The 25,149-nt window shown below is 43.0% G+C and overlaps 1 protein-coding gene across 1 annotated transcript in view; it reads right to left on the minus strand.

Annotated features, from left to right (window-relative positions):
* LOC308367664 (integrin alpha-2-like) overlaps positions 1 to 21,468 on the minus strand; it is a gene marked incomplete at both ends in the record, with an annotated part of 27,875 nt that extends 6,407 nt beyond the window's left edge. Inside the window, 19 exons of the mRNA XM_080841642.1 lie at positions 1,070 to 1,155; positions 1,411 to 1,521; positions 1,799 to 1,947; positions 2,416 to 2,579; positions 3,468 to 3,598; positions 4,099 to 4,302; positions 6,993 to 7,136; positions 8,641 to 8,786; positions 9,194 to 9,332; positions 9,919 to 9,992; positions 10,288 to 10,453; positions 10,826 to 10,976; positions 11,193 to 11,341; positions 11,490 to 11,617; positions 11,866 to 11,980; positions 12,250 to 12,341; positions 12,624 to 12,733; positions 16,526 to 16,649; positions 21,420 to 21,468. Coding sequence (XP_080697768.1) covers positions 1,070 to 1,155; positions 1,411 to 1,521; positions 1,799 to 1,947; positions 2,416 to 2,579; positions 3,468 to 3,598; positions 4,099 to 4,302; positions 6,993 to 7,136; positions 8,641 to 8,786; positions 9,194 to 9,332; positions 9,919 to 9,992; positions 10,288 to 10,453; positions 10,826 to 10,976; positions 11,193 to 11,341; positions 11,490 to 11,617; positions 11,866 to 11,980; positions 12,250 to 12,341; positions 12,624 to 12,733; positions 16,526 to 16,649; positions 21,420 to 21,468 — 2,432 coding nt within the window. The remainder of the gene's footprint in view (positions 1 to 1,069; positions 1,156 to 1,410; positions 1,522 to 1,798; positions 1,948 to 2,415; positions 2,580 to 3,467; positions 3,599 to 4,098; positions 4,303 to 6,992; positions 7,137 to 8,640; positions 8,787 to 9,193; positions 9,333 to 9,918; positions 9,993 to 10,287; positions 10,454 to 10,825; positions 10,977 to 11,192; positions 11,342 to 11,489; positions 11,618 to 11,865; positions 11,981 to 12,249; positions 12,342 to 12,623; positions 12,734 to 16,525; positions 16,650 to 21,419) is intronic.
* Positions 21,469 to 25,149: the final 3,681 nt, after the last annotated feature.

Here is a 25,149-nt window from a genome sequence, read left to right on the forward strand (position 1 = left end):
ACATATATACATCTCCCATCTCCGAACTTCCAAACACATATATACATCTCCCATCTCCCAACTCCCAAACACATATATACATCTCCCATCTCCCAACTCCCAAACACATATATACATCTCCCATCTCCCAACTCCCAAACACATATATACATCTCCCATCTCCCAACTCCCAACTCCCAAACACATATATACATCTCCCATCTCCCAACTCCCAAACACATATATACATCTCCCATCTCCCAACTCCCAAACACATACATCTCCCAACTCGCCACATACTGAATGTGTTCCACACAGCTCTACATGGCTGCTGTAGGGTATTGATTGAATGTGTTCCACACAGCTCTACATGACTGCTGAAGGGTATTGATTTTCGGACATGCGTAATAAAAATGTATGTGACACTGGCACAGCATAGGGAGCACTTCCCTGACATGACTGACCACCCATTAATCAAATCATGTACGGTATCCTGTTTTAACAGAGAAAACAATGAGGCAATGGAGCGACGGAAATCTTAAATCCTTCATAGGTCTCCGTCCTTAAATAGCATCCATGGCTGTAAAGTCCATCAAAAGGCCAGTTTAAGCCTGCTAAAACATCACAACATGCTATTGCAGTCGTGTGTCTGGACAGAGTGTAAGCTCGGTGTGGTTATATTTTCAAGAAAGACTGTTAACTTTATGAAGGGTGGTGTCAGTGCCCACACAAAACCAGAGAAATCAGAGCTCTTGTGCCGCGGCATGGAACACTCATTAAAATATGCTCTGTTTTTCAAGAACATTTGGATATCATTTGGAAATGAAATAAATCCAAGTCATTCTTCGGCGTACAATTTTCCATCGACTTTATTATCCTTTAATAGTGCCGTTTCATCAGTCGCTAATGAAGCACACTCATTATGTTACGACCAATTCTTCAGTCGCTGATGAAGCCCAGTCATCATGTTAGCGGCGTTAGCATCAGTCGCTAATGAAGCACACTCATTATGGTAGTACCATCTCTCCAGTCGCTAATTTAGCACACTCACACTCAGTAACTTTCCGGTGGAACCTATCTGACGACTCACCTCGACTGGTCTCCACTCCTCTTCACACTCAGTTGCAAGTCGCTCACACACACATCATCTGTGCCACACTCCTTTGAAAATGGGATCTGAACCAAACAAGGGCAATAAATGTATCTTCAACAGGCTTCAGGCATGATCACAAATGCATATGTCAGTTTTCTACGATCGGTGAATAATTCTGTATCATATGCAGCTTACAACAAACAATAAATTAAACGTGACTTTAAGGGTGAATACATTACATTGGAGAGCTGCTATACAATAGATTAAACGTGACTTTACGGGTGAATACATCATGCCGGAGAGCTGCTATTCAGCTCTAGTAAACCGCAGACACTCACAAAAAACTCCCAGGCGTCTTTACTGAAAGTGTCCAAGACGGGGTTGGCCTCGGGGTGCTGGAGGGCGATGTCCACTCGCAAAGCTACTGACGTGACAAAGTCTGGAGCTTCCTGTAAGACAGACTCATGTCTCTCAACACAAGAAGCAGCAACCATGGACAAACTTTGACAATAAAAGTCGTAAAATCAGATTGTTGTTATATCAGGCAAATATTTGAACACACGACTACAACATCAGTTTAGATTTGATAGATAGAAAGATAGATAGATAGATGGATACTTTATTAATTCCGAGGGATTTTTGAGTTTACAATAAGAGAAACATGACAGCACCTAGTGCTGCTTACTGCTTACTGCTTACTGCTTACTGTGGCTGTGTGCTGCTTACCTGCACGTAAACGATGTGATCCTCGCACTGTGGCTGTGCGCTGACGCTGATGTCTTTCTGAAGGGTGCGTTCGGAGTTACTGAACTGGCCCCTGGAGCTGACTCTGGACGACTGCAGGTCTGCATCCAGGGTCAGGTTGTATTTTATGGCTTTGGAAAAGAGATTTGTGGAGAAGAGTGGAGCTTTGTATCATGGCTGTGTCAGGTGCTACAATTTCTAAAAGGTATGAGTAACTTGTACCTTAGCCTCTGTAATAATTATGTTTCAAAATCTAAGGCCAAATAGCAATACAGCTAATTTAAAGTGCATTCAATTCACATTGCGGCATTTAGGCCTACAACAGAATATAGTGACAGGACAGGACAGGACAGGACAGGACAGGACAGGTGAGGTGAGGTGAGGTGAGGTGAGGTGAGGTGAGGTGAGGTGAGGTGAGGTGAGGTGAGGTGAGGTGAGGTGAGGTGAGGTGAGGTGAGGTGAGGTGAGGTGAGGTGAGGTGAGGTGAGGTGAGGTGAGGTGAGGAGAGGAGAGGAGAGGAGAGGAGAGGAGAGGAGAGGAGAGGGCAGGGCAGGGCGGGAGAGTAGAATCCAGGACAGGACAGGACAGGACAGGCTTACCCACTGGTCCAACGGGCGGGCTGGGCCTGAAGCTAGCGCTGAAGCACACCCTGGCAGTGAAACATGACACCTGCCTTCCCCCCCAGACGCAGTTCTTGGTCAGGATGGTGATCTTGTCAGGCGTGAAGGTGACCTGAGGAGAGACTACGGCCACACCTCTGGACCTGTCGGGGGCATTTAGTCATTTAGCAGATGCTTTTGTCCAAAGCGATGAACAAGGGAGAGAACAGTCAAGCTATGACCAATAGAACCATGGTGTAGCAATAAATACTACTTTACATAAGAAATAAAACAACAAAACAGAAAAGAAAAAGAAGTGCAGGAATGTAACCGCTGTAAGTGCAAGTTAGGCACTAGTCAACTATAGATCAATGTGATATTTGTGGCCAACATGTGTGGTGGTTTAGATGGGTACTTAGATTACGGTGTAGTTTATTATTATTGCCTGTGTGTTAACTGACCATAATGTGTGTGTATGTGTGTCGTGGGGGGGGGGACTAACAAATTAATTCATTAAAAGACCGATGCATACTGCATACACTGGCAGGAGAGAGTGCTGTTTTCCTGATACATTATTCCTGTAATAATGAGGCCACACTATGGAGAAATGGTCTAGGAAGAGAAGACACAGCTGGACGGACCCTCTCTTCACTTAGTCAGGAGTATGGGAGGAGAGGGAGGAGAGGACTAATCCGGTATTCCCGTCGAGTATGGGAGGAGAGGGAGGAGAGGACTGATCCGGTATTCCCATGTCAAATCCACACAGCTGTCCCTTAATGACAGTGGGAGTGGTGGGAAAGAAAAACCAGCAAAATGCCATTGGGCATGGAATATCTGTGTCGACATATGGCCTTCGGTATGTGTATGTGTATATTTATACTGTGCATCTGCACTTTTGTAATACAGTATACATCTGTACTGTACACATACATTTTCATACATTCATCTAAACATATGAAATTGATACAGAAATATAACTTGCTCATTTACACCATATAGCAAGAATACTTCAGGGTCGAGACACTGACGTGATGTTCAAGGTGTGGACTCACCAGAGCTGCACCACCTTCCCATAAGCCCCAACTGATACGTCAGGGATGGTGTCTCCATTCAGGTCTCCACTTCCATCCAGAGAGCGTCCAAAGTACTGCAGCCCTGGGTCCACCTTCAGTCCAGCAATTCTCTACAACACCCAAGATCACAACGTGACTCCCAGGAACACTTTGCTGTTACTACAATTCTGAATGTATTTTTTAATTGTATTTATTCACTTTAGATCAAAACGGGCAACAGTGTTTACAACAGGACAGTAGCTGTTGTCAAACTGCAGGGAGCAGGGTATTCTGGGACGGAAGCGTGCCACACCAGGGCCAGATCAGTTAAGCATCGGAACGCAAGACGCAGAATGCAAGAACGTCTTGAACAATACTATTCCTATTTTACCAGTGGCCTGTTGCCCTTTTTTCCTTTTTTTTCTTCTTTTCTTTTCTTTTGTTATCTTTTTTCTTTATGTCTTTATTTTAAACTTCTTTAAGAACTGTGAAAAGCACTATATAAATGTGATATATTATTATAATTAGTGATCTACCTACGTAAAGCGCAGTAATCATAGCAGTGTTTTGGCTGATGACAAGAAGAATTAACGTGAGATATAATTAATATATTATCAGACGCTCTGTCCACCTGTGAGTGTTGCAGTCGGACGGTGGTCTTGTCTCCGAAGTAGACGTATACGACTCCGCGGCTGCTGTCCTCCAGAGGCGCTCCTACCACAACGTCACTGAAGCCGTCCAGGTTGAGGTCGGGCACAGCAGAGATGGCCATGCCAAAGCGGGCGTTCTCGAGCGCTGAGGGGCCCTCCAGGGAGCCCTGCTCACTCAGAATCCCCTGAAACAATCAGTATAAAGGTCGTTTTATACTCGTTTTTTTTACGTAGAACCGTAAGCACGTAAGATACACAAGGGACTCGTTTTGGCTTATGGTTCCTTAAGGTTCCCTAAGGTTCTCCAAGGGTTGTGCGTGTTGTAGGGCCAGAACAGTAGGTTTTATTTTGAGTGGAGTCAGCGTATTTATTGCAGCGGGCCAAAGGATCCCCTGAAACGATCAGTCTAAGGCTTAGCACAACATAACATGTATACGGGCATTACAGTGTATCAGAATATGCAACATGCAGTGGGAAAGAATACATACAATGCAGTAAATCAGAGTCTAGCTGCCAGTAGATCACTTGTTTGATTAAATTCAATTCAATTCTATTTATATAGCGGCAAAACAATAGAATTGTCTCAAGCTGCTTTACACAGCCCAGTGCCTGGACCCCCTTACAGCAAGTACAATGGCAAGGAAAAACTCCCTGTTATTCAGGAAGGAACTTAAAGAGAACCATGGCACCTAAAGGGGGTCCCATCTGCTTGAGGTTGGCCGGGTGGAGATAGTAAAGGGGGTGGGAGGTTGTCTGGCAGAAGGGGAAGGATTCAGACGAACGGGTAGATTGAGCAGTTTCCTTCTATGCTATAGTGATTGCTGATAGGTCCCTTCCATGCTATAGTGAGTGCTGATAGGTCCCTTCCATGCTATAGTGAGTGCTGATAGGTCCCTTCCATGCTATAGTGAGTGCTGATAGGTCCCTTCCATGCTATAGTGAGTGCTGATAGGTCCCTTCCATGCTATAGTGAGTGCTGATAGGTCCCTTCCATGCTATAGTGAGTGCTGATAGGTCCCTTCCATGCTATAGTGAGTGCTGATAGGTCCCTTCCATGCTATAGTGAGTGCTGATAGGTCCCTTCCATGCTATAGTGAGTGCTGATAGGTCCCTTCCACGCTATAGTGAGTGCTGATAGGTCCCTTCCACGCTATAGTGAGTGCTGATAGGTCCCTTCCATGCTATAGTGAGTGCTGATAGGTCCCTTCCATGCTATAGTGAGTGCTGATAGGTCCCTTCCATGCTATAGTGAGTGCTGATAGGTCCCTTCCATGCTATAGTGAGTGCTGATAGGTCCCTTCCATGCTATAGTGAGTGCTGATAGGTCCCTTCCATGCTATAGTGAGTGCTGATAGGTCCCTTCCATGCTATAGTGAGTGCTGATAGGTCCCTTCCACGCTATAGTGAGTGCTGATAGGTCCCTTCCACGCTATAGTGAGTGCTGATAGGTCCCTTCCACGCTATAGTGAGTGCTGATAGGTCCCTTCCATGCTATAGTGAGTGCTGATAGGTCCCTTCCATGCTATAGTGAGTGCTGATAGGTCCCTTCCATGCTATAGTGAGTGCTGATAGGTCCCTTCCATGCTATAGTGAGTGCTGATAGGTCCCTTCCATGCTATAGTGAGTGCTGATAGGTCCCTTCCATGCTATAGTGAGTGCTGATAGGTCCCTTCCACGCTATAGTGAGTGCTGATAGGTCCCTTCCACGCTATAGTGAGTGCTGATAGGTCCCTTCCATGCTATAGTGAGTGCTGATAGGTCCCTTCCATGCTATAGTGAGTGCTGATAGGTCCCTTCCATGCTATAGTGAGTGCTGATAGGTCCCTTCCATGCTATAGTGAGTGCTGATAGGTCCCTTCCATGCTATAGTGAGTGCTGATAGGTCCCTTCCATGCTATAGTGAGTGCTGATAGGTCCCTTCCACGCTATAGTGAGTGCTGATAGGTCCCTTCCATGCTATAGTGAGTGCTGATAGGTCCCTTCCATGCTATAGTGAGTGCTGATAGGTCCCTTCCATGCTATAGTGAGTGCTGATAGGTCCCTTCCATGCTATAGTGAGTGCTGATAGGTCCCTTCCATGCTATAGTGAGTGCTGATAGGTCCCTTCCATGCTATAGTGAGTGCTGATAGGTCCCTTCCATGCTATACTGAGTGGTGATAGGTCCCTTCCATGCTATAGTGAGTGCTGATAGGTCCCTTCCATGCTATAGTGAGTGGTGACAGGTCCCTTCCACGCTATAGTGAGTGGTGATAGGTCCCTTCCACGCTATAGTGAGTGGTGATAGGTCTCTTCCACGCTATAGTGAGTGCTGACAGGTCCTCTTAAATGCTATCGTGAGTGGTAATAGGTCCTCTATTGCTTGGCCAATATTTACACTCTATTTGGGACATTTGCTTTGGCACCTTGCCCTCTTCATCTGTGGTCTTCACAGACTCCCTAGAAGGGGATATCCCAGGATTAATAATAGCCTTTGTTTTCTCTCAAGCGGTTTCGTGAGCATGAATAAGCCTGCTTCCTGGCAGGGAACTAATGGAGTGGGGGGGGGGGGGGGGGGGGGTGAGGGGGTGGGGGGGAGAGCTCAGCAGAGCGATCTTCATGCCTCCCACATTCCACACTAATTTAGTTCAAGTAAAAACAAAATTTTAAAAAAGTATCACTTCAAACCAACTCTCTCTGAATCAGCGAATTGGCAATGACATGTCAAGTTTATTCTAATATGCCTACAAATCAAAAGAAGTTTAAGAATCCTTCATGAAGTGTTTTTCACCACAGCTTTCTGGAGAACCTGGCAGAAACTCTGAGGGAGGATGTGGGAGGTTTTGAGAGAGCCACAGAAGGGCTGATTCAGCAACGACAGCACAGCCTCGTACTCACATCGGTGACGGCGAACAGGTACACCTTCCCTCTCTCCTTCTTCTCCTCGCTCATGAACATGGGCGCTCCCACCAGCAGCACGTCCGTCACACCATCTTTATTCACATCCAGAGGGCAGAGCACACTGCCGAAGTACGAGCCGATCTACAGAAGAAGCACAAGTTCAAACAGATTGTCCCAAAACAACCAGATCACCACATGTCAGCACATGTCAGCAAATCCCCACGTCCACCGCTAACGCTAGCAAAGAGAAGAAACAAACTGGATGCCAATCCCAATAGATGCATCTCTCGCCACATACTACTACATGATTAACATTACATTACATCCAGTGGAAATATCCTTAACTACAGCGAGCTCAAGTTACTGTAGCGTATCTATTTAACTCAGATCTAAAGCAATACTACATAGGCGGATTGTGTCTATGAATATCATTGATGATGTCATCATCATAAATAACACTTCCAGTCATGGTTGCCTTAATAGATTAACTAGTTTGTCATTGAATAGGTTAACTAGTTTGTCATTGAAAAGGTAAACTAGTTTGTCATTGAAAAGGTAAACTAGTTTGTGATTGAATAGGTTAACTAGTTTGTCATTGAAAAGGTAAACTAGTTTGTGATTGAAAAGGTAAACTAGTTTGTCATTGAAAAGGTAAACTAGTTTGTCATTGAATAGGTCAACTAGTTTGTCATTGAATAGGTTAACTAGTTTGTCATTAAATAGGTAAACTAGTTTGTCATTGAAAAGGTAAACTAGTTTGTCATTGAAAAGGTAAACTGGTTTGTCATTGAAAAGGTAAACTAGTTTGTGATTGAATAGGTTAACTAGTTTGTCATTGAAAAGGTAAACTAGTTTGTCATTGAAAAGGTAAACTAGTTTGTCGTTGAATAGGTTAACTAGTTTGTCATTGAATAGGTAAACTAGTTTGTCATTGAATAGGCTAACTAGTGTGTCATTGAAGAGGTAAACTAGTTTGTCATTGAAAAGGTTAACTAGTTTGTCATTGAAAAGGTAAACTAGTTTGTCATTGAAAAGGTAAACTAGTTTGTCATTGAATAGGTTAACTAGTTTGTCATTGAAAAGGTAAACTAGTTTGTCATTGAATAGGTTAACTAGTTTGTCATTGAAAAGGTAAACTAGTTTGTCATTGAAAAGGTAAACTGGTTTGTCATTGAAAAGGTAAACTAGTTTGTGATTGAATAGGTTAACTAGTTTGTCATTGAAAAGGTAAACTAGTTTGTCATTGAAAAGGTAAACTAGTTTGTCGTTGAATAGGTTAACTAGTTTGTCATTGAATAGGTAAACTAGTTTGTCATTGAATAGGCTAACTAGTGTGTCATTGAAAAGGTTAACTAGTTTGTCATTGAAAAGGTAAACTAGTTTGTCATTGAAAAGGTAAACTAGTTTGTCATTGAATTGGTTAACTAGTTTGTCATTGAAAAGGTAAACTAGTTTGTCATTGAGTAGGTTAACTAGTTTGTCATTGAAAAGGTAAACTAGTTTGTCATTGAATAGGTAAACTAGTTTGTCGTTGAATAGGTTAACTAGTTTGTCATTGAATAGGTAAACTAGTTTGTCATTGAATAGGTAAACTACTGTGTCAGTGAATAGGTTAACTAGGACAGTGTGGCACTAATGGAGTTACCTGAGTTCCCCTCTGTGTGTCTCTGATGGACGCCTGTCCTGTGCTGTCCACTGTGTACACCACAACCAGGCCCGTGTGGTTGGCCCGTGGGGCTCCTGCAACAAAGTACTCAGTGCTGCCGTGCCTCAGGGATGTCACCGAGTAGCCTGCATGGATAGCAGAAGAAATATACCAAAGATTTTTACTAGACTAAGATGGCCGTGCCTCAGGGATGTCACTGAGTAGCCTGTGTGGATAGCAGAAGAAATACACCAAAGGTTGTTACTAGACTAAGATGGCCATGCATCATAGATGTCATTGAGTAGCCTGTGTGGATAGCAGAGGAAGGGAACTTAAGAAGAAATACACCAAAGATTGTTACTAGACTAAGATGGCCATGCATCATAGATGTCATTGAGTAGCCTGTGTGGATAGCAGAAGAAGGGAAATTAAGAGGAAATACAACAAAGGTTGTTACTAGACTAAGATCGTGGCCTTGCACAAGACGTTATTGCTCAGAAACAGTTTGGAAATGTGACTCAAGTGATCGGTAAGATTCCACCAACTCGCTCACCAAGATAGGAACTGTGGTTCCGGTCGTCTAGAGTACTCTCAAAGACCTTCTTGGGCAGGACATCAAACTTCTGGCCCTTTTGATGAACGACCGTTCCGCTCCACCCATAGGCTCCCACCGCTCCGAGAATTAAGCCATCCTGCAACAACCACAAGAGTGAGCTCGAAGCCCCTATACACATGACAGTACTGCAGCATTAAGCCATCCTGCAACAACCACAACAGTGAGCTCGAAGCCCCTATACACACGACAGTACTGCAGCATTAAGCCATCCTGCAACAGCCACAACAGTGAGCTACAAAGCCCCTATACACACGACAGTACTGCAACATTACACACAGTAGAGGCTTTATTGAGAGCAATTTTAGTTATTTAGTATTATACAGTTGATATACACATTCCCATTATTATGCTGAGAAGGTATTTAGGTTATCAGTCCATTTGCTCCTTATGAACTTGGACTTTCTGACTGGAATTACTGCTGACAGGTTGTACTAGTTGAGATAAATCAGTATATTTTACGTAGCAGTAATGTAACAACAAACAATACAAGCATTGCATCCAATGAGTAAAATGCAACTCCAATATATAATATGTCAATTCTTAAACTAGCTGATAACAATCATGGTGGTAGAGGTGAGGAGAAACAGGAAGTAAGGGTAGAGGTGAAACAGGAAGTGAGGGTAGAGGTGAGGAGAAACAGGAAGTGAGGTAGGAGCTGGTACCTCCTTGTCTGTCCGATGAGCGCTGAAACCAACTTGAGAAAGCTCCATCTGAAAATCACCGCCTTTGCCAGTTCCTGCAGTCACCATAACCACACACACACACACACACACACACACACACACACACACACACACACACACAGTTAGATAACAATAATACTGTAACAACAGAAACAATTTGGAAACCTAAATGCAATCACAGATAATTTTTTGACCATCAACCTCCAACTAACAGTAGTTAGCTTGCCTGAGAGCCAATAAGAGGAGACCAGTTGTCATGTACACCCTACATGTACACACACACACAATGTACACACACACACACACAGACACACAGATAAGAGGAGAGGAGCTGAGATGGGCACACACCCTCTATGTTGAAGATTCGATCTCCCAGCGTGCCTGCGATCTTCGACAGAGCTGCTTCCTCGGACACATTGAAGTAGTGCGTTTCCGTTGGGGTGCTCGCTATGGACTTGATCTCCGCAATTAGAGTCGAGGTGTCTTTGTTATTCCTGTTGTAGTAACCAAGGACCTAACAAAGCATGGGAAATATTCATCAAAATTGAGCGAAACTATTTAACACAAATAATCCCCTCCTCTCCTCCCCCTCCAACATATGAACATACAGCAATGTGAATGTCACTTCTGAAATCTGTTTTATGCCGTTCATTTGGTGACAATTTGGAATGACATTGGTAATGACATTATTTCACATTATGTAATCACATTAAGTATCATATTGTACTGTATTGTCACACTGTAACACAATGAGACATGCATTTGCACAACACATTATACTGTCATACCATGTTGCCATATGTCATTCTTATGATATATTACAAGCTGAAACATTTATATTTGACCTCTAGGTGGTAGCCATGGAACTAGTGGGCCTTCTACTTACTGCAATACTGAAGCGGGTGATCTTCGACTTCTCACACGCTGCTATGACTCGGTCTCGCATCTCTTTGTCGTGAGACTCCCCATCAGTCACCACCACCATCACTTTAGAAGCACCTGGACGACCGCCATTCTCTGGGAGGAAAGCATTCTGACTGATACACACACACACATGCATCCACACACATATATGCACACACGTGCATAGAGAGGTAAACGGGGTTGAGGGAGGAAAGGAGAGAAGGAGAGAGGGAGAGAGAGAGAGAGCGAGAGATCATATTAATCTTCAGAGACCACTGTCGTGTTTATTGTTACAGTGAAGTTCCAGGTGTTGGGACTTCTGGCGGCCATTAAAGTTGTAAAATGAGTACCTGGCATCCTGAATGGCTCTGAATGTTCTTGTCTCCAGTCCGCCTTTCTGTTCGATTTTGCGGGCGGCGTCTAGCATGGACTTCTTGGTTTTATAAGAATTCAAATTGAACTGGAAAGCTGTATTCTCCCCATATTGCAAGACACTGACCTAAATGGAATTTTAAAATGGACTTATGAAAAATCTGCCTGCACTCTGTCTCTCTGTACAAGTAAAACAGATGATCAGTTAGTGCAGTGAAGTGCATACTCTAGTCTAGATGATCAGTTAGTGCAGTGAAGTGCATACTATAGTCTACCTGAGTGTTTTGGGGTCCAATGTCCAGGCTCTCCAAAAGTTTCACAAGAAACTCAACCACTGGTGGCCATGGATAGATACTATTTGAACCATCCAACACAATGGCAACATCCATTGGTCCTCCGCATGCTGTTCACACATTCAGTTGAAATGTAAAATTCAAAACTAAAACATTGTATAACAGTCTCTCCATTGGCGGTTTTTAAATGAACATTCTCAGTGCACTATGGTGCTATTTGCAAGGAAGGTTAATGGTTAATGCTAAGGATAATTATATGCTAATAAGTCACATTTTAACAACAACTTAACACTTAACCTAACTTAACTTATATATATATAATATTAGTATATAAATGTACAGAAAGACAGACTCTTACTTTGAAGGGCAGGAGAAAATGCCGGAAGTAATTTGAATAGAGGGCTGACCTCAGCACACACCCCGGGGTAATAATTCTGACTACCACATCTCTGGGCCCAGAGTGGCCCACACGTCTGAAAAGTCCGACATACAATTGGTCAGAACCGACGTTATGAATGAACATACAACTGGTCAGAACCGACGTTATGAATGAACATACAAATGGTCAGAACCGACGTTATGAATGAACATACAAATGGTCAGAACCAACGCTATTAATGAACATACAAATGGTCAGAACCGACGTTATGAATGAACATACAATTGGTCAGAACCGACGTTAAAATAATATGAATGAACCGTAGTCTTCGGTTCTATCAAACATCACAGAAGGGAACATTACCATGAATTTGTCGTTGTTTGCTGTCCGAGTGAGTGTCAGACCCAAACTCATATTGACGTTGACGTTCACCACATTCGGTATAGAGACTGTATCTACAAAAAGGTCAAGTAGAAGATGGAACAACATTACTCTGATGTGAAATGTGTCGAAAGTTCCCTCAGACTGCTCTTGTTCACAAAACAGAGACAAATCACATCCTGATCTGAGTTTGTAAGTGTGTCACAACACAGATTTTCAAACACTGAAATGAATATGTGCCCCTTCCACGGATGGCTTGTGTCAGTGAAATTTCACGCAGCAAGACTTAAGCATGCAGGACCTCTGGTGCTGCTCCTGAAATGTTCTGGAATGGGAGCAAAGCGAAGCGGCCTTACTTTGAAGATTTAGCCTCTCACAGCTGGAGCCTGGACCTGTGAGTGCACACTTGTAAACGTCCCCTTTCCTGTTGTCTGGGCTTCCACTCCATGGAGAACCCACCAACAACCTAGAGGACAGGACCAATAACACACACACACACACACACACACACACACACACACCCACCCACCCACACACACACACACACACACACACACACACACACACACACCCGCACACCCACCCACACACACACACACACACACACACACACACACACACACACACACACCCACATACACACACACACACACACACACACACACACACACACACACACACACAGGCACACACACAGACACACACACACACACACACAGACACACACACACACACACACACACACAGACACACAAACACACAAACACACAGACAAACACACACAACATGTACACACAATATTTGAAGGGGTACTTCAGACATATATCATGGTCTTATCTGTTTACAGTCAAGCATAGCCATTCAGTCAAGCCTGTAACCTATCCTGTCACAGCGGTTTAAAAAGCGTCCATAATTTATTTTAATTATTCTGAAGAAATGTAAAGACAAGGTAAAATTATTTTAATTAGGTTACTTTTGGACATACCGTTGTATACACTTTAGGATATACAACATAACAAAAACTTTCTCAAAGTGGAAAACGTAGTTGTTATCAGACCACCATTTAGACATTACATCCTCTAATAATTTACCTAGACAGTGTGTAGGTGTTGTAGTGAAGTAATTTAATGATGTGTGCAGTTGTCTGAGACACTGCCCACGCATCCAGATAAGACTGAGTGGACGGAGTGATGATATCTCAAGAGACTAAACATTGCACTGTGTGTGTGTGTGTGTGTGTGTGTGTGTGTGTGTGTGTGTGTGTGTGTGTGTGTGTGTGTGTGTGTGTTCCTAATGACGATGGCCAGTTAACCACAAAAAAAAAACAATCTAGCCACCCTAGGATGTGTTGGCACCATGAGGAGGAGGGGCAGCAACGAGTCATATCATAAAACGATGATTCTGAACTTCCTGTTGGTATTACCCCATGTTAGTAATTTCCATGGTAACAGCTCAGTATTCATATTGCTTGGATAGACAAAAACAGAGGTGGGGTGGCTGGGATCTGTAAGGCTAAACAATTAACACAGAAGTAAGATTCAAGTGAGTAATTTCCATGGTAAAAGCTCACTGCTGTGCATCCAGCCAAGATACAGTATTCATATTGCTCAAATAAATAATTAACACAGAAGTAAGATTCAACGCAGATCTGTGTGTGAATTCTTTACACAGGCATTCGGAGGATGTTCTATAACGACTCAAAGCTAAGTATGCTAACTGTCTCTAAATAGTCCCACTCTGATGGTGAACATACTCACTAAGACAAATACCAGCGCTAATACTTGGTGCTGAACAGGTACTCTAATATGGTATATCTAACATTCATTGCCTCAGACTAAACCATCCCAGCCAAAGAAGGTTGGGATATGACACAGCACAGGGTCATAGGTGATAAGTATCACCTCTGTCTGAATAAGCGTGGTGGTTATCATGGTCGTTAAATCTGGCCCAAAACGGCATGACTTAGGTGGAGCTCTGAGTCAGCTGTGAGTGGGTGGGTGTTTAAGGACTGGGAACGATTGGAATGATGTCACTGGCTTGGCGTCTGTGTGTGTGTGTGTGTGTGTGTGTGTGTGTGTGTGTGTGTGTGCTTTCAGCCCCAGCACAAAAGCCCCCAGTGTCAAAGGAAGTGGCTCTTTTAAACTGGGTGAGCCAACTCTGCCCTGTGTGTCCCTGTGACGCAACAGGCCTGGAAACGGGGGGAGTTCCAAGACGCTGCACTTGGACGCATCTTAGCCCTCCTCACAAGCATCGCAAGACTGCTCTGAATGCTCAGAAATGAATCCTTAAAAGACTTGTATACCAACCATAATTATTTTTTTTGATTCTCTGACCCTGCTAACGCTGCTCTTGGACGCATCTTAGCCCTCCTCAAAAGCACTGCAAGATAAGTGAGGAACAACGTATTCAGACTTCCATGACTGCTCTGAATGCTCTGAAATGAATCCTAACAAGACTTGCATACCAACCATAAATCTTTTTTCTGAACTAGCTGAAACCTGAGTAATCCTGAAGAGATCATAGATAACCCCTAGTTTGCAAAAGAACAGTTTTCAAAATAAGTGATATGGTAACATGTGGAGTATTAGACATTGATATAGTCCTAAAGGCATGATACAAATACACTAACATTTATATTTATCCATTTGGCAGACGCTTTTATTCAAAGTGATTTACATTCAAGAACAATCAAAAGTTATAAGAACTTTTAAGAAAGCGCTATGTCCTAATTCTGATCAATCTGACATAGTGCAAAGAGAGTAAATAGAAGACATGCACAGTACATGTTAGAGTCTATCTATATAAACAAATGCACAGGCCTCCCGAAACCAAGAGGTTAAGCTGCTCAGGGAATTTGGGCCTTCCTTTACCACATAGACACATTAGTCTCTCTGACAGGATATCCTACAGATAGTCGCTACCATAGATGTGAAGCTACATGTGAATCTTGCAGCAGTTTTTGTCCAACATGTCAAACAACTACACATTTACACTCACTACACATTTATGACATACTATCATCAGATACGTCCCCTTTTCTACAGATACTAACCACAGATCTTGTCCACACCACAAATAACGTAATGGCCGAGCCTGATGAAAGGTTCTGACAACACAAAGAGACTCATTGGAGGGTTGCATTGGAGGGTTGTGCCCCTGAAGGCCCACAGAGGATAAAAGAGAAATTCCTCAGAATCCCTGAATCTTGGAATCTGCAGGATGCCAGTGCATTGTGGGAAGAGGAGGAAGTGTTTGTGGTGACACGAGCGCAGCGGGGGGGGGGGGACTCCACAGCCATGTGTATTTGAGTGATATAAAGCATGGCCATCTTGAGTGTGTGTGTGTGTGTCTGAATGATATAAGGAATAACGATGTGTCATTATTGTGTGTGTGTGTGTCTAAATTATATGAGGAATAAGGATGTGTCATGAGTGTGTGTGTGAGTGCAAATGTGTGTGTGTGTGTGTGTGTGTATGTGTGTCTGTGTGTGTGTGTCTGTGTGTGTGAGTCTGTGTGTTTGTGTGTGTGTGTGTCTGTGTGTGTGTGTCTGTGTGTGTGTGTCTGTGTGTGTGTGTCTGTGTGTGTGTGTCTGTGTGTGTGTGTCTGAATGATATGAGGAATAAGGATGTGACATGAGTGTGTGTGTGAGTGCAAATGTGTGTGTGTGTGTGTCTGAATGACATGAGGAATAACAATGTGTCATGAGTGTGTTTGTGGATATGAGTTTGTGTGAATATCTGCTGCCTGCGATGTTAAAGTCACAACAACCCTACTGAGCGTGACCTTTCTCATCAGAGCGGGATACTGGACACAGCCTGAGGCACACGGATGCTCACAGCAGGGCTCTTGCTCAGTCTACATATACCTACGCGCTGACACAGCGACACAACTTCCCCGCTTTGCCGAACGCCATGTGAGACTGCACCCAGCAGGAGCGTACACTAGCCCAGCTGGATAAACAAACAGAGCCGGCGCATCCTGTGTATAAATCGATCGACTTTGAGTTATTCTGGCGCGACACGAAAACCTAAACATGGCCGAGCTGAAGAACGAGCGCGACATCCGATCCGATCGCTTGGAAATACTGTAACAGCATGTTGTAATTCACACGATGGACCAGCGGCTACCCGTCTTTGAGACACACACACACACACACACACACACACACACACACACACACACACACACACACACACAGATACAGACACAGACACACACACACACACACACACACACTACATAAGTACAGAAGCCATACCATTTCCCCTGGTGGTTGGTGAACTGCTGAACGGTGTAACCAAACTCCTCCTGCGCTGGCCCAGAGAACACTTTGGCTCCAGCGGTCCCGACATTAAAACTCTGACCCTGTGGAATCAACCAGCCTGCAAGGAGAAGAGGTTACGTTAAATACGCATATCAATATATTATAAAATAAATACTACTCGTAAACAAAAGATACATTTGTTTGTGTTTGTGTTTGTATTTGTGTGCCCCCTGTGATTTGGCTACGCATATTTCACCAAACATGTCATTATGAGGTAATGACATGTGCCTCATCAAGTTCGGCCCAGGGCGACACCCTCTGCGTGGAGATGCAATCAAGTCCCTGGCCGTAATAATATATAACACGAAAACAGACATACGCCAAACAGGCCCGCTTAAGTGATGGAGTCAGAGATATGACATAATCGGATAGAATGGGTGGAAGTGGAACTGGGATTCAAGTTCTGGCATCGACTGGATCAGAGATCGCCAAAATCTCAACAAGCCGCGGCACGAGGCTGCGCTCCAGTAATGAGCATGAGGCGAGGACATGTCCGTGCAAGGGGCAGCGCATCACTAAACACACACACACACACACACACACACACACACACACACACACACACACACACTAAACACACACACACACACACACATCACTAAACACACACACACACACACACACACACACACACACATCACTAAACACACACACACACACGCACACACACACGCACACTAAACACACACACTAAACACACACACACACACACACACACACACACACACACACACTAAACACACACACACACACACACACACACTAAACACACACACACACACACACACACACACACACACACACACACACACACACACTAAACACACACACACACACACACACACACACGCACACACACACACACACACATCACTAAACACACACACACACACACACACACACACACTAAACACACACACACACACACACACACACACACACACACACTAAACACACACACACACACACACACACACACGCACACACACACACACACTAAACACACACACACACACACACACACACACACACACACTAAACACAAACAAACACACAGACACACACACACACACACACACACACACACACACACACACACACACACACACACACACACACACACACACACACACACACACACACACACACTAAACACAGGGGCAGCAGGCAGACTCAGAGGCTCTTATTAGAGCGTTGCCCAAGATCACAAACAGTACTTATCACGCACAGACGGATCAAGCCAGACTTCTTCTGCCTCTGTTTCTCTGTGACCACCATACCCAGTCACCTGTTCCCCTCCCCCCAGACGCATTAGAGACATGCTGGGTAACCAAACGCATTAGAGACATGCTGGGTTAGGCAAACCCATTGGCTTCCAGTGAAAAGCTACACCTCCCACGTAACATGGTATAGTTTTCATCTTCAGAGGAGCACGGCTTCTGCGCATCTTCCCATTTCAGTGTGACATCCTGACAGTCTTAAGGCTGATTTATGGTCAGAGACGTAAGCGTCTTTTCACGCCTTGCGTGCGTCTGACTCTTTTTCTAGACTTGCGCCATTTTTTACGCAAGCCTATTGTTCTGGGTGTGAATTGCTTGGCAACACCCGCAACCATTCAGGGAGCATGCCGGAGTATCTGCCGGACTTTACACCGGACTGAAGCAGCAGCATGCGACCACACTCCAAGGTTATTTCTTGGTGTTAACAGGTTGCTACTGTCATAACCTGACATGTTTTCATTAAGTGAGTGGAAGCTTCGTGGAATTTGCAAATGTTTATCTGCCAGCCCTTGTTGTGTGTGTGTGTGTGTGTGTGTGTGTGTGTGTGTGTGTGTGTGTGTGTGTGTGTGTGTGTGTGTGTGTGTGTCAGTGTTCACGTTAGCCGGCTATGGCCGGACATTGGCCGATTGAAGGCATGAATGGCCGGTATAATAAGATGTAAACGGCCCAAATGTCCGATAGAAAATATGTATGTAGGCTATGATTAATCAGTAACATATGAAACCAACAAAACAACTGTAACATAAACCTGAATATAATCAGCCTGCTATGTCATTTAAAAAAAAGTTCTAAAGCAGATTTGGATTGCATTCGGAACATGCGCTGGTCGAGGTTCCGCAACACACGCAAGCTGGTTTCCCCGCTAAAAACTGTTCGCTAAAATAAACAATAACAAAATTTCAAAATGGCTAAGCAGACGTGTCTCGGTCAGTTCTTCAAAAAGACAACTGATAGCCTTGATAGGCCTAATGATTCGTCAAGAAATGATTCGACTCCAAGTACATCATCCGAGGCCCCGACGGATTTAGGAAATGCGCCTGCCAAAAAACTTAAAAGGAGTTTTAAAGCTGAATGGGTCGAGCAATTCCGTTGGCTAAGGTCGGAAAAGGTGGATGGTCGAGACACAATGTTCTGTAGCATTTGTGAGAGAGCAGGCAAGTTAAACGGCTTTACGAAAGGCTCCATCAATTTAAAAATATCTGCCTTAGTTGACCATAGCGAGACATCTAACTATGTCCCTAACACCGCAGCAAAGTGCAATGAGAGTGCACTGCGATAACGCCACTAAATCTAAAAGAGACGCACTCGTGGCACAAATGAAAGTGGTGTATCACATGGCTAAACGTGACATCCCAAGTAATCAGTTTTGCGGATTGACAGAATTACTTGAGTGTTTGGAAGCTCCTGATTTTCAATGTGGTGCTAACCTCTATCAGCACAACGATTTGTGTCGTTAATTTGTGTCGTTTCTCATTTTGAGTTTTGGTGGTTATTCAATTAGGCTATTAGTGAATAACGTCCGGTAGACATTCCAAATGGCCGATATTCTGGAATAGCTTCGGACATTTGTCCGGCCAAGAAAAAGTCTAGCGTGAACCCTGGTGTGTGTGTGTGTGTGTGTGTGTGTGTGTGTGTGTGTGCAGCTTGTGAGAGCCTACAGGGAGGGAGCTGCTTCAACTTCACCACCACCACAAGCATTTCTCTCTCTATTCAAACAAAAGGTGCCGCAGAAAACTGAAACATCAGCAGAGATTAGAAAACAAAACATGAATCACACAAACCCCAAAAAGTCCCACAACCAAGAGCCTCAATGAAGTTTTTTTTAGTTTTTTTCAAAACACAGACAACATGCTGACACATGACCAATTAAGATACACTTCCTGTGTTAACAAAGACACACCTCTGGAAAATGTCAATAAGACATGACTCAACATCCTACATTGAGTAATAGAATAGAATAGGGGGGTAAAGTAATGGACAAATACAATGCAAAGATACCCTTATCCTTACAAGTGCTATTTCACTCCTAAAACCCACGTACCATTCATCTACCATTCTAGAGGGCGAGCACCGTTAAGCATCTGGACATTTATAGCGGGAGTGGTCTCACTGTAGAAGGTCAGTGTATGATAGGGGAGCCTGCATGGCTTCCTCTTTAGCGCCGGCAAACAACTTGGGCCCCGCAGAGCCGCTGAGTGACAAGTGTGGAGAAATTTCGCCCCTGAGCTTGACCACCATGACTGAGGTCACCCATATGCTCACCCAGTGGGCTTCCCCATCTGTCACCGTGGAAACGGGAATTCCGGACAAGAGCAAAGCTCCGCAGCCAACAAAGAGGAGCTTTTAAAAGTGGAACACAGCAGTCAGACAGGACAGACATAGGAAATCGGCGTGACAACGGGCCGAGTGTGAAGAGAGTGTGAAGAGAATAACTGTCACAAAGAGAGTGAGAGAGAGAGAGAGAGAGAGAGAGAGAGAGAGAGAGAATGAGAGAGAGAGAGACGTAGGGAGATATTCTCTGACTCTGACCCTGCTAACGCTGCTGATTCTACCCCAATGTAGTTCCACGCCACTGGCTGCTTTGTGGTCAGTAAGCTGAGTAACCCAGTTTAGATCCCGGCTCTGTGTGCTATAGTCAGGTGGAGCTGGCTATCTGTTCTGCCCAGCAAAACAGCTGGTTTGGGACCACTTTCAGATGTTGGCCATGACAAAACACTGTTAGTGAAGTGGGGAGTGGTGATCAGACATATCAAACAGTTCAGTTAGTGATGAGGGTCAACTGAACACAATTCCGCTCTCTCCGTTAGTCATCCGGGTCCTTGATAGCCTATATCAGGTATTTGTAAAGCATTTGAGTTTCGCTACTGTTGTAGGCAGGTAATATTTCATGCAACTCCCTACACTCACTTGTTATTGCTGAGGTCTACACAGATATGTGAGTGTGAATCACAGGCAATTGGTTTTCTCCACAAATCGTCACATCTTTCCGACTTAAGTTCCCGTTGCAGCTTGCCCACCCGTGATCGGTAGAATTGTTACAGGTCATCATTTTAATCAGTCATGGTGACTGTTGTATATTTAAATATAGGCTATAATATAGTATATATGTAATAAATATAGGTTATGCACAGTCTACATGTAATACATGTAAATAGTTTGTCATCTGCCTTTATAATATGACATAGCCTTTAAAATGCAACCATTAACAATGAATAAAGGTAATTAAAACATCCAGAAATCAAATAACAAAACTCACTGATACTGAACGACTGAAACTTGTAACGTTCTTGTAACATTCCCAAGACAAAAAAATAGCTCTTCATATTGATAGGCTATTCTACATAATCGCTGCCAAGATTCACTGGTGAACTGACGGGAACTTTACATTTAAAAACGTTTAAACTTTTGAAAAACTAGCAAGAACAAGTTCAACGCAGTACACCTTAAACACCAGCAAAGTGCACAAGTAATTGACCATATTGAACTTGTTTAGCATTGAGCATCGGGCAAGTCAAAAACATTCACCGTCACAGAAAGGTTAAACTTACTTTGAATAAAAAACAGCAAGGTGAGCATCTTGTCTAGAGTTACGTCCATGTCCGAATGTATGTGAGGGATAAATAACTTTGAGACCAAACAGACCACGGAAGGACCACCGGACCGGGCGGAAGGCGGACCAGCAATGACAACAGCAGTGACGTCGACGAAGTTCTCCCACTTTCTCAGGTAATGGCTCACGCCTCCACATTGCAAAACTGAGATTGTGCCTTCAGAGGAAATCGGTCCATATTCGGGCTTATCTATGATACAGTCTTTGATACAAGGCTACGTGTATGTGCATGTAGTGTAAAAAGAAAAGAGAGACGATAGAAGTCTGCATAGTAAAACGTATCTCTTTTCTTTTCACACTACATTGTATCACGTAGCCTTGTCACATAGTAGCCTATCAAAGATTGTATCATATATATATATATATATATATATATATATATATATATATACAGCCGCGGAAAAAATTAAGAGACCACTTCAAAATTATCAGTTTCTCTGGTTTTACTATTTATTGGTATGTGTTAAAGTAAAATGTACATTTTAGTTTTATTCTATAACCTACTGGCAACATTCCTACCAAATTTCAAATAAAAATATTGTCATTTAGATCATTTATTTGCAGAAAAATGACAATTGGTCAAAATAGCAAAAAAGATGCAGTGTCTTCAGATCTCGAATAATGCAAAGAAAACAAGCTCATATTCATTTTTAAACTACACAATACTAATGCTTTAACTTAGGAAGAGTTCAGAAATCAATATTTGGTGGAATAACCTTGATTTAAAATCACAACTTTCATGTGTCTTGGCATGCTCTCCACCAGTCTTTCACATTGCCGTTGGGTGACTTTATGCTACTCCTGGCGCAAGAATTCAAGCAGCTCGGCTTCTTTTCATGGCTTGTGACCATCCATCTTCCTCTTGATCACATTTCAGAGGTTTTTTTTATGGGATTCAGGTCTCGAAATTGGGCTGGCCATGACAGGGTCCTGATCTGGTGATACTCCATCCACACCTTTACTGGCCTGGCTGTGTGGCATGGAGCATTGCCCTGCTGGAAAAAACACTTCTCAGAGTTGGGGAACATTGTCAGAGCAAAAGGAAGCAAGTTTTTCTTCCGGGACAACGTTGTACTTTGCCTGGCTGAGGTTTGTAAAAGACCATAAGGATTGAACCAAAGCCGACTGGAGGGTCTCCTAGTTCGTCTTCTCTGATGAGTCCAATTTCACAGTAGGTGCAAGACTCGGTGGCTTGTAGGCCTCTCTAGGTCTCTGTCTAACCATCAGACGACCATGTGTTGGGCAAAGCTGAAAATTGGACTCATCAGAGAAGACGAACTAGGAGACCTTCCAGTCCGCTTTGGTTCAATCCTTATGGTCTTTTACAAACCTCAGCCAGGCAAAGTACAACGTTGTCCCGGAAGAAAAACTTGCATCTTTTTTGCTATTTTGACCAATTGTCATTTTTCTGCAAATAAATGATCTAAATGACAATATTTTTATTTGAAATTTGGTAGGAATGTTGCCAGTAGGTTATAGAATAAAACTAAAATGTACATTTTACTTTAACACATACCAATAAATAGTAAAACCAGAGAAACTGATAATTTTGAAGTGGTCTCTTAATTTTTTCCGCGGCTGTATATATATATATATATATATATATATATATATGCTATCTCTACAAAAGTGGCTTATCTGAGTGTGCTGGCGCCCTATACCTTCTATATTTATATGGACAGACACTATTGTGTTATGTTATTATATTTATTGATTTATTGACTACGTTATTATCTAATGTACTTATTGGGCTATATTGAACAGCGCCTCACAGTCCTGCATTTCTGTTTAATTCCCCTTAGGCTAAACATAATTCTTCGCGCGTGTGGATTTCTTCCAGTAGACTCTCTATTCTTAATGGAATTTGACCTGTTCTCTTTTTTTAGAATTCGAGTTCTACGCAGGTGGATGGGTGAGAGGCCACCTGCAGGCAGCCAACGGCCGGAGCAGCCTGATGTAGGTGGCTGAAAGGTAGGGAAGCGGGTAGCACATTGAGCTTCATTGAAGAAAATGTTGGACAGGGCTTTTTAGGACAGCTTGTAACGGCACATTTGTGAAAACGTCTTTTAAAGTTTTAAAAGGCTATATGTTTTCCTTTATTTACTTGTTACATTACAAATCGACATATTGAATAATTCTAGTGTCTTTCCTCTGTAGCCTATGTCTAATTGAGTCATATCCCCTCAAGGAACCCAGAGAACTGTGGTTAAACCATCTTCTGTTGCTCTTGGGACTGTTTATTTAACAGATTGTGTGAAATGTCACAGTATAAGTAAAAGACTTGGCTTGCCACGGTCAGCAAGGCATTGCTGGGGCACAACCACAGAGGAATGCACTGTGTCATATTAGCATTAGAGTGTGGTGTGTGTTTGCTCTCTGTCTGACCCGTCACACATTTGAGGTTGGTCAGACAGGAAGCTATTAATTACTCACTCATTTATTGTCCGTTGATTCATAACTATTAAGGTGAACATATCCTTGTTTGGTCTGGCTACCTTAATCAGTAGGTCATTTTTTTAAATCGTTTAATAACAGGTGAGTGTAATATGGTAATCTGTTTTTTAAAAGATTAGAATTTGTTCTGATATTTAGCATTATTAGTTATTTGGTACACAAAGACAGTTGTAATCCAGTTTACCTAGGCCACTTAAAATCATTTATTTAAAATAAATAAGAAAGTTGTTAGTAGTATCACAGGCATGATCACACCATGGAAATGCGCTTAGCAAATGGCAAGAGTTAGTACGCAGCCTTTTTAAGGGCACAGAAATGTGTCTGCTGGGGTGAACCACAAGGTCAGACCCGAGGTCGTGTCTCTGCCCCACTCACCATCTCAATCCCCACTCCAGTCTTGTCACACCATTCCTGTACTATTCGATAAAGGCAAGAGAAAAGAGAAGAAACTAAGTTTATTTGTCTGCTGAAATTTGAACTGTTGGCTAAAAAAAATTGCTACACAATATAGTTTGATAATGAGACATAAAGATCTTTCTATTTAGGTTTGATTCACCACATTCGCATGTCTCATCTGAAGATTTATGGCACACGGAGTAAATGGGTGTAATCCAAGTAGATCATTATCCCTCTAGGCTACAGATTCCACAGATTAAATTTCAACATACAGTATAGCGAAAGGCGATGCCTGTGTAGTTCCTATGTCTTCCAGCACATGTCTTTTTGGTCACAGCGCTTCTTTCTGTATTCTTAAATAGTGTAGGGTTAATTTCAGTTCACTGTTTTTCCTGCCGTGTCAATAAATCACATCGTAAACAAAGAGAGATTACAGAGGAGAGTTATCTTCAGTGCATTTTAAATAATGTAGGGTTAATTTCAGCTCATTGTTCAAATTACATCATAAATAAAAAGAGATTACAGAGGAGAGATATCTCCAGTGCAGTGTTGGAGCTTGAGTGTGGAGGGTGTGTCTGTGCTATGACATTTGTTTAGATTAGATTAGATTAGATTAGATTCAACTTTATTGTCATTATACAGAGTACAAGTACTGAGATAACGAAATGCAGTTTAGCATCTAACCAGTAAGTGCAAATAGCAATAAAAGTGCAGAGTATGTGTAAATGTAGGGTGGACTAAGTGAATAAATATGTTATGTACAGTAAGAGTTAGAATATGACACAGAATTGTAATATTGGAATATAAACAGAAATTAA

Source organism: Sprattus sprattus (genome assembly GCF_963457725.1).
Source record: "Sprattus sprattus genome assembly, chromosome: 7".
NCBI classification, from domain to species: domain Eukaryota; kingdom Metazoa; phylum Chordata; class Actinopteri; order Clupeiformes; family Clupeidae; genus Sprattus; species Sprattus sprattus.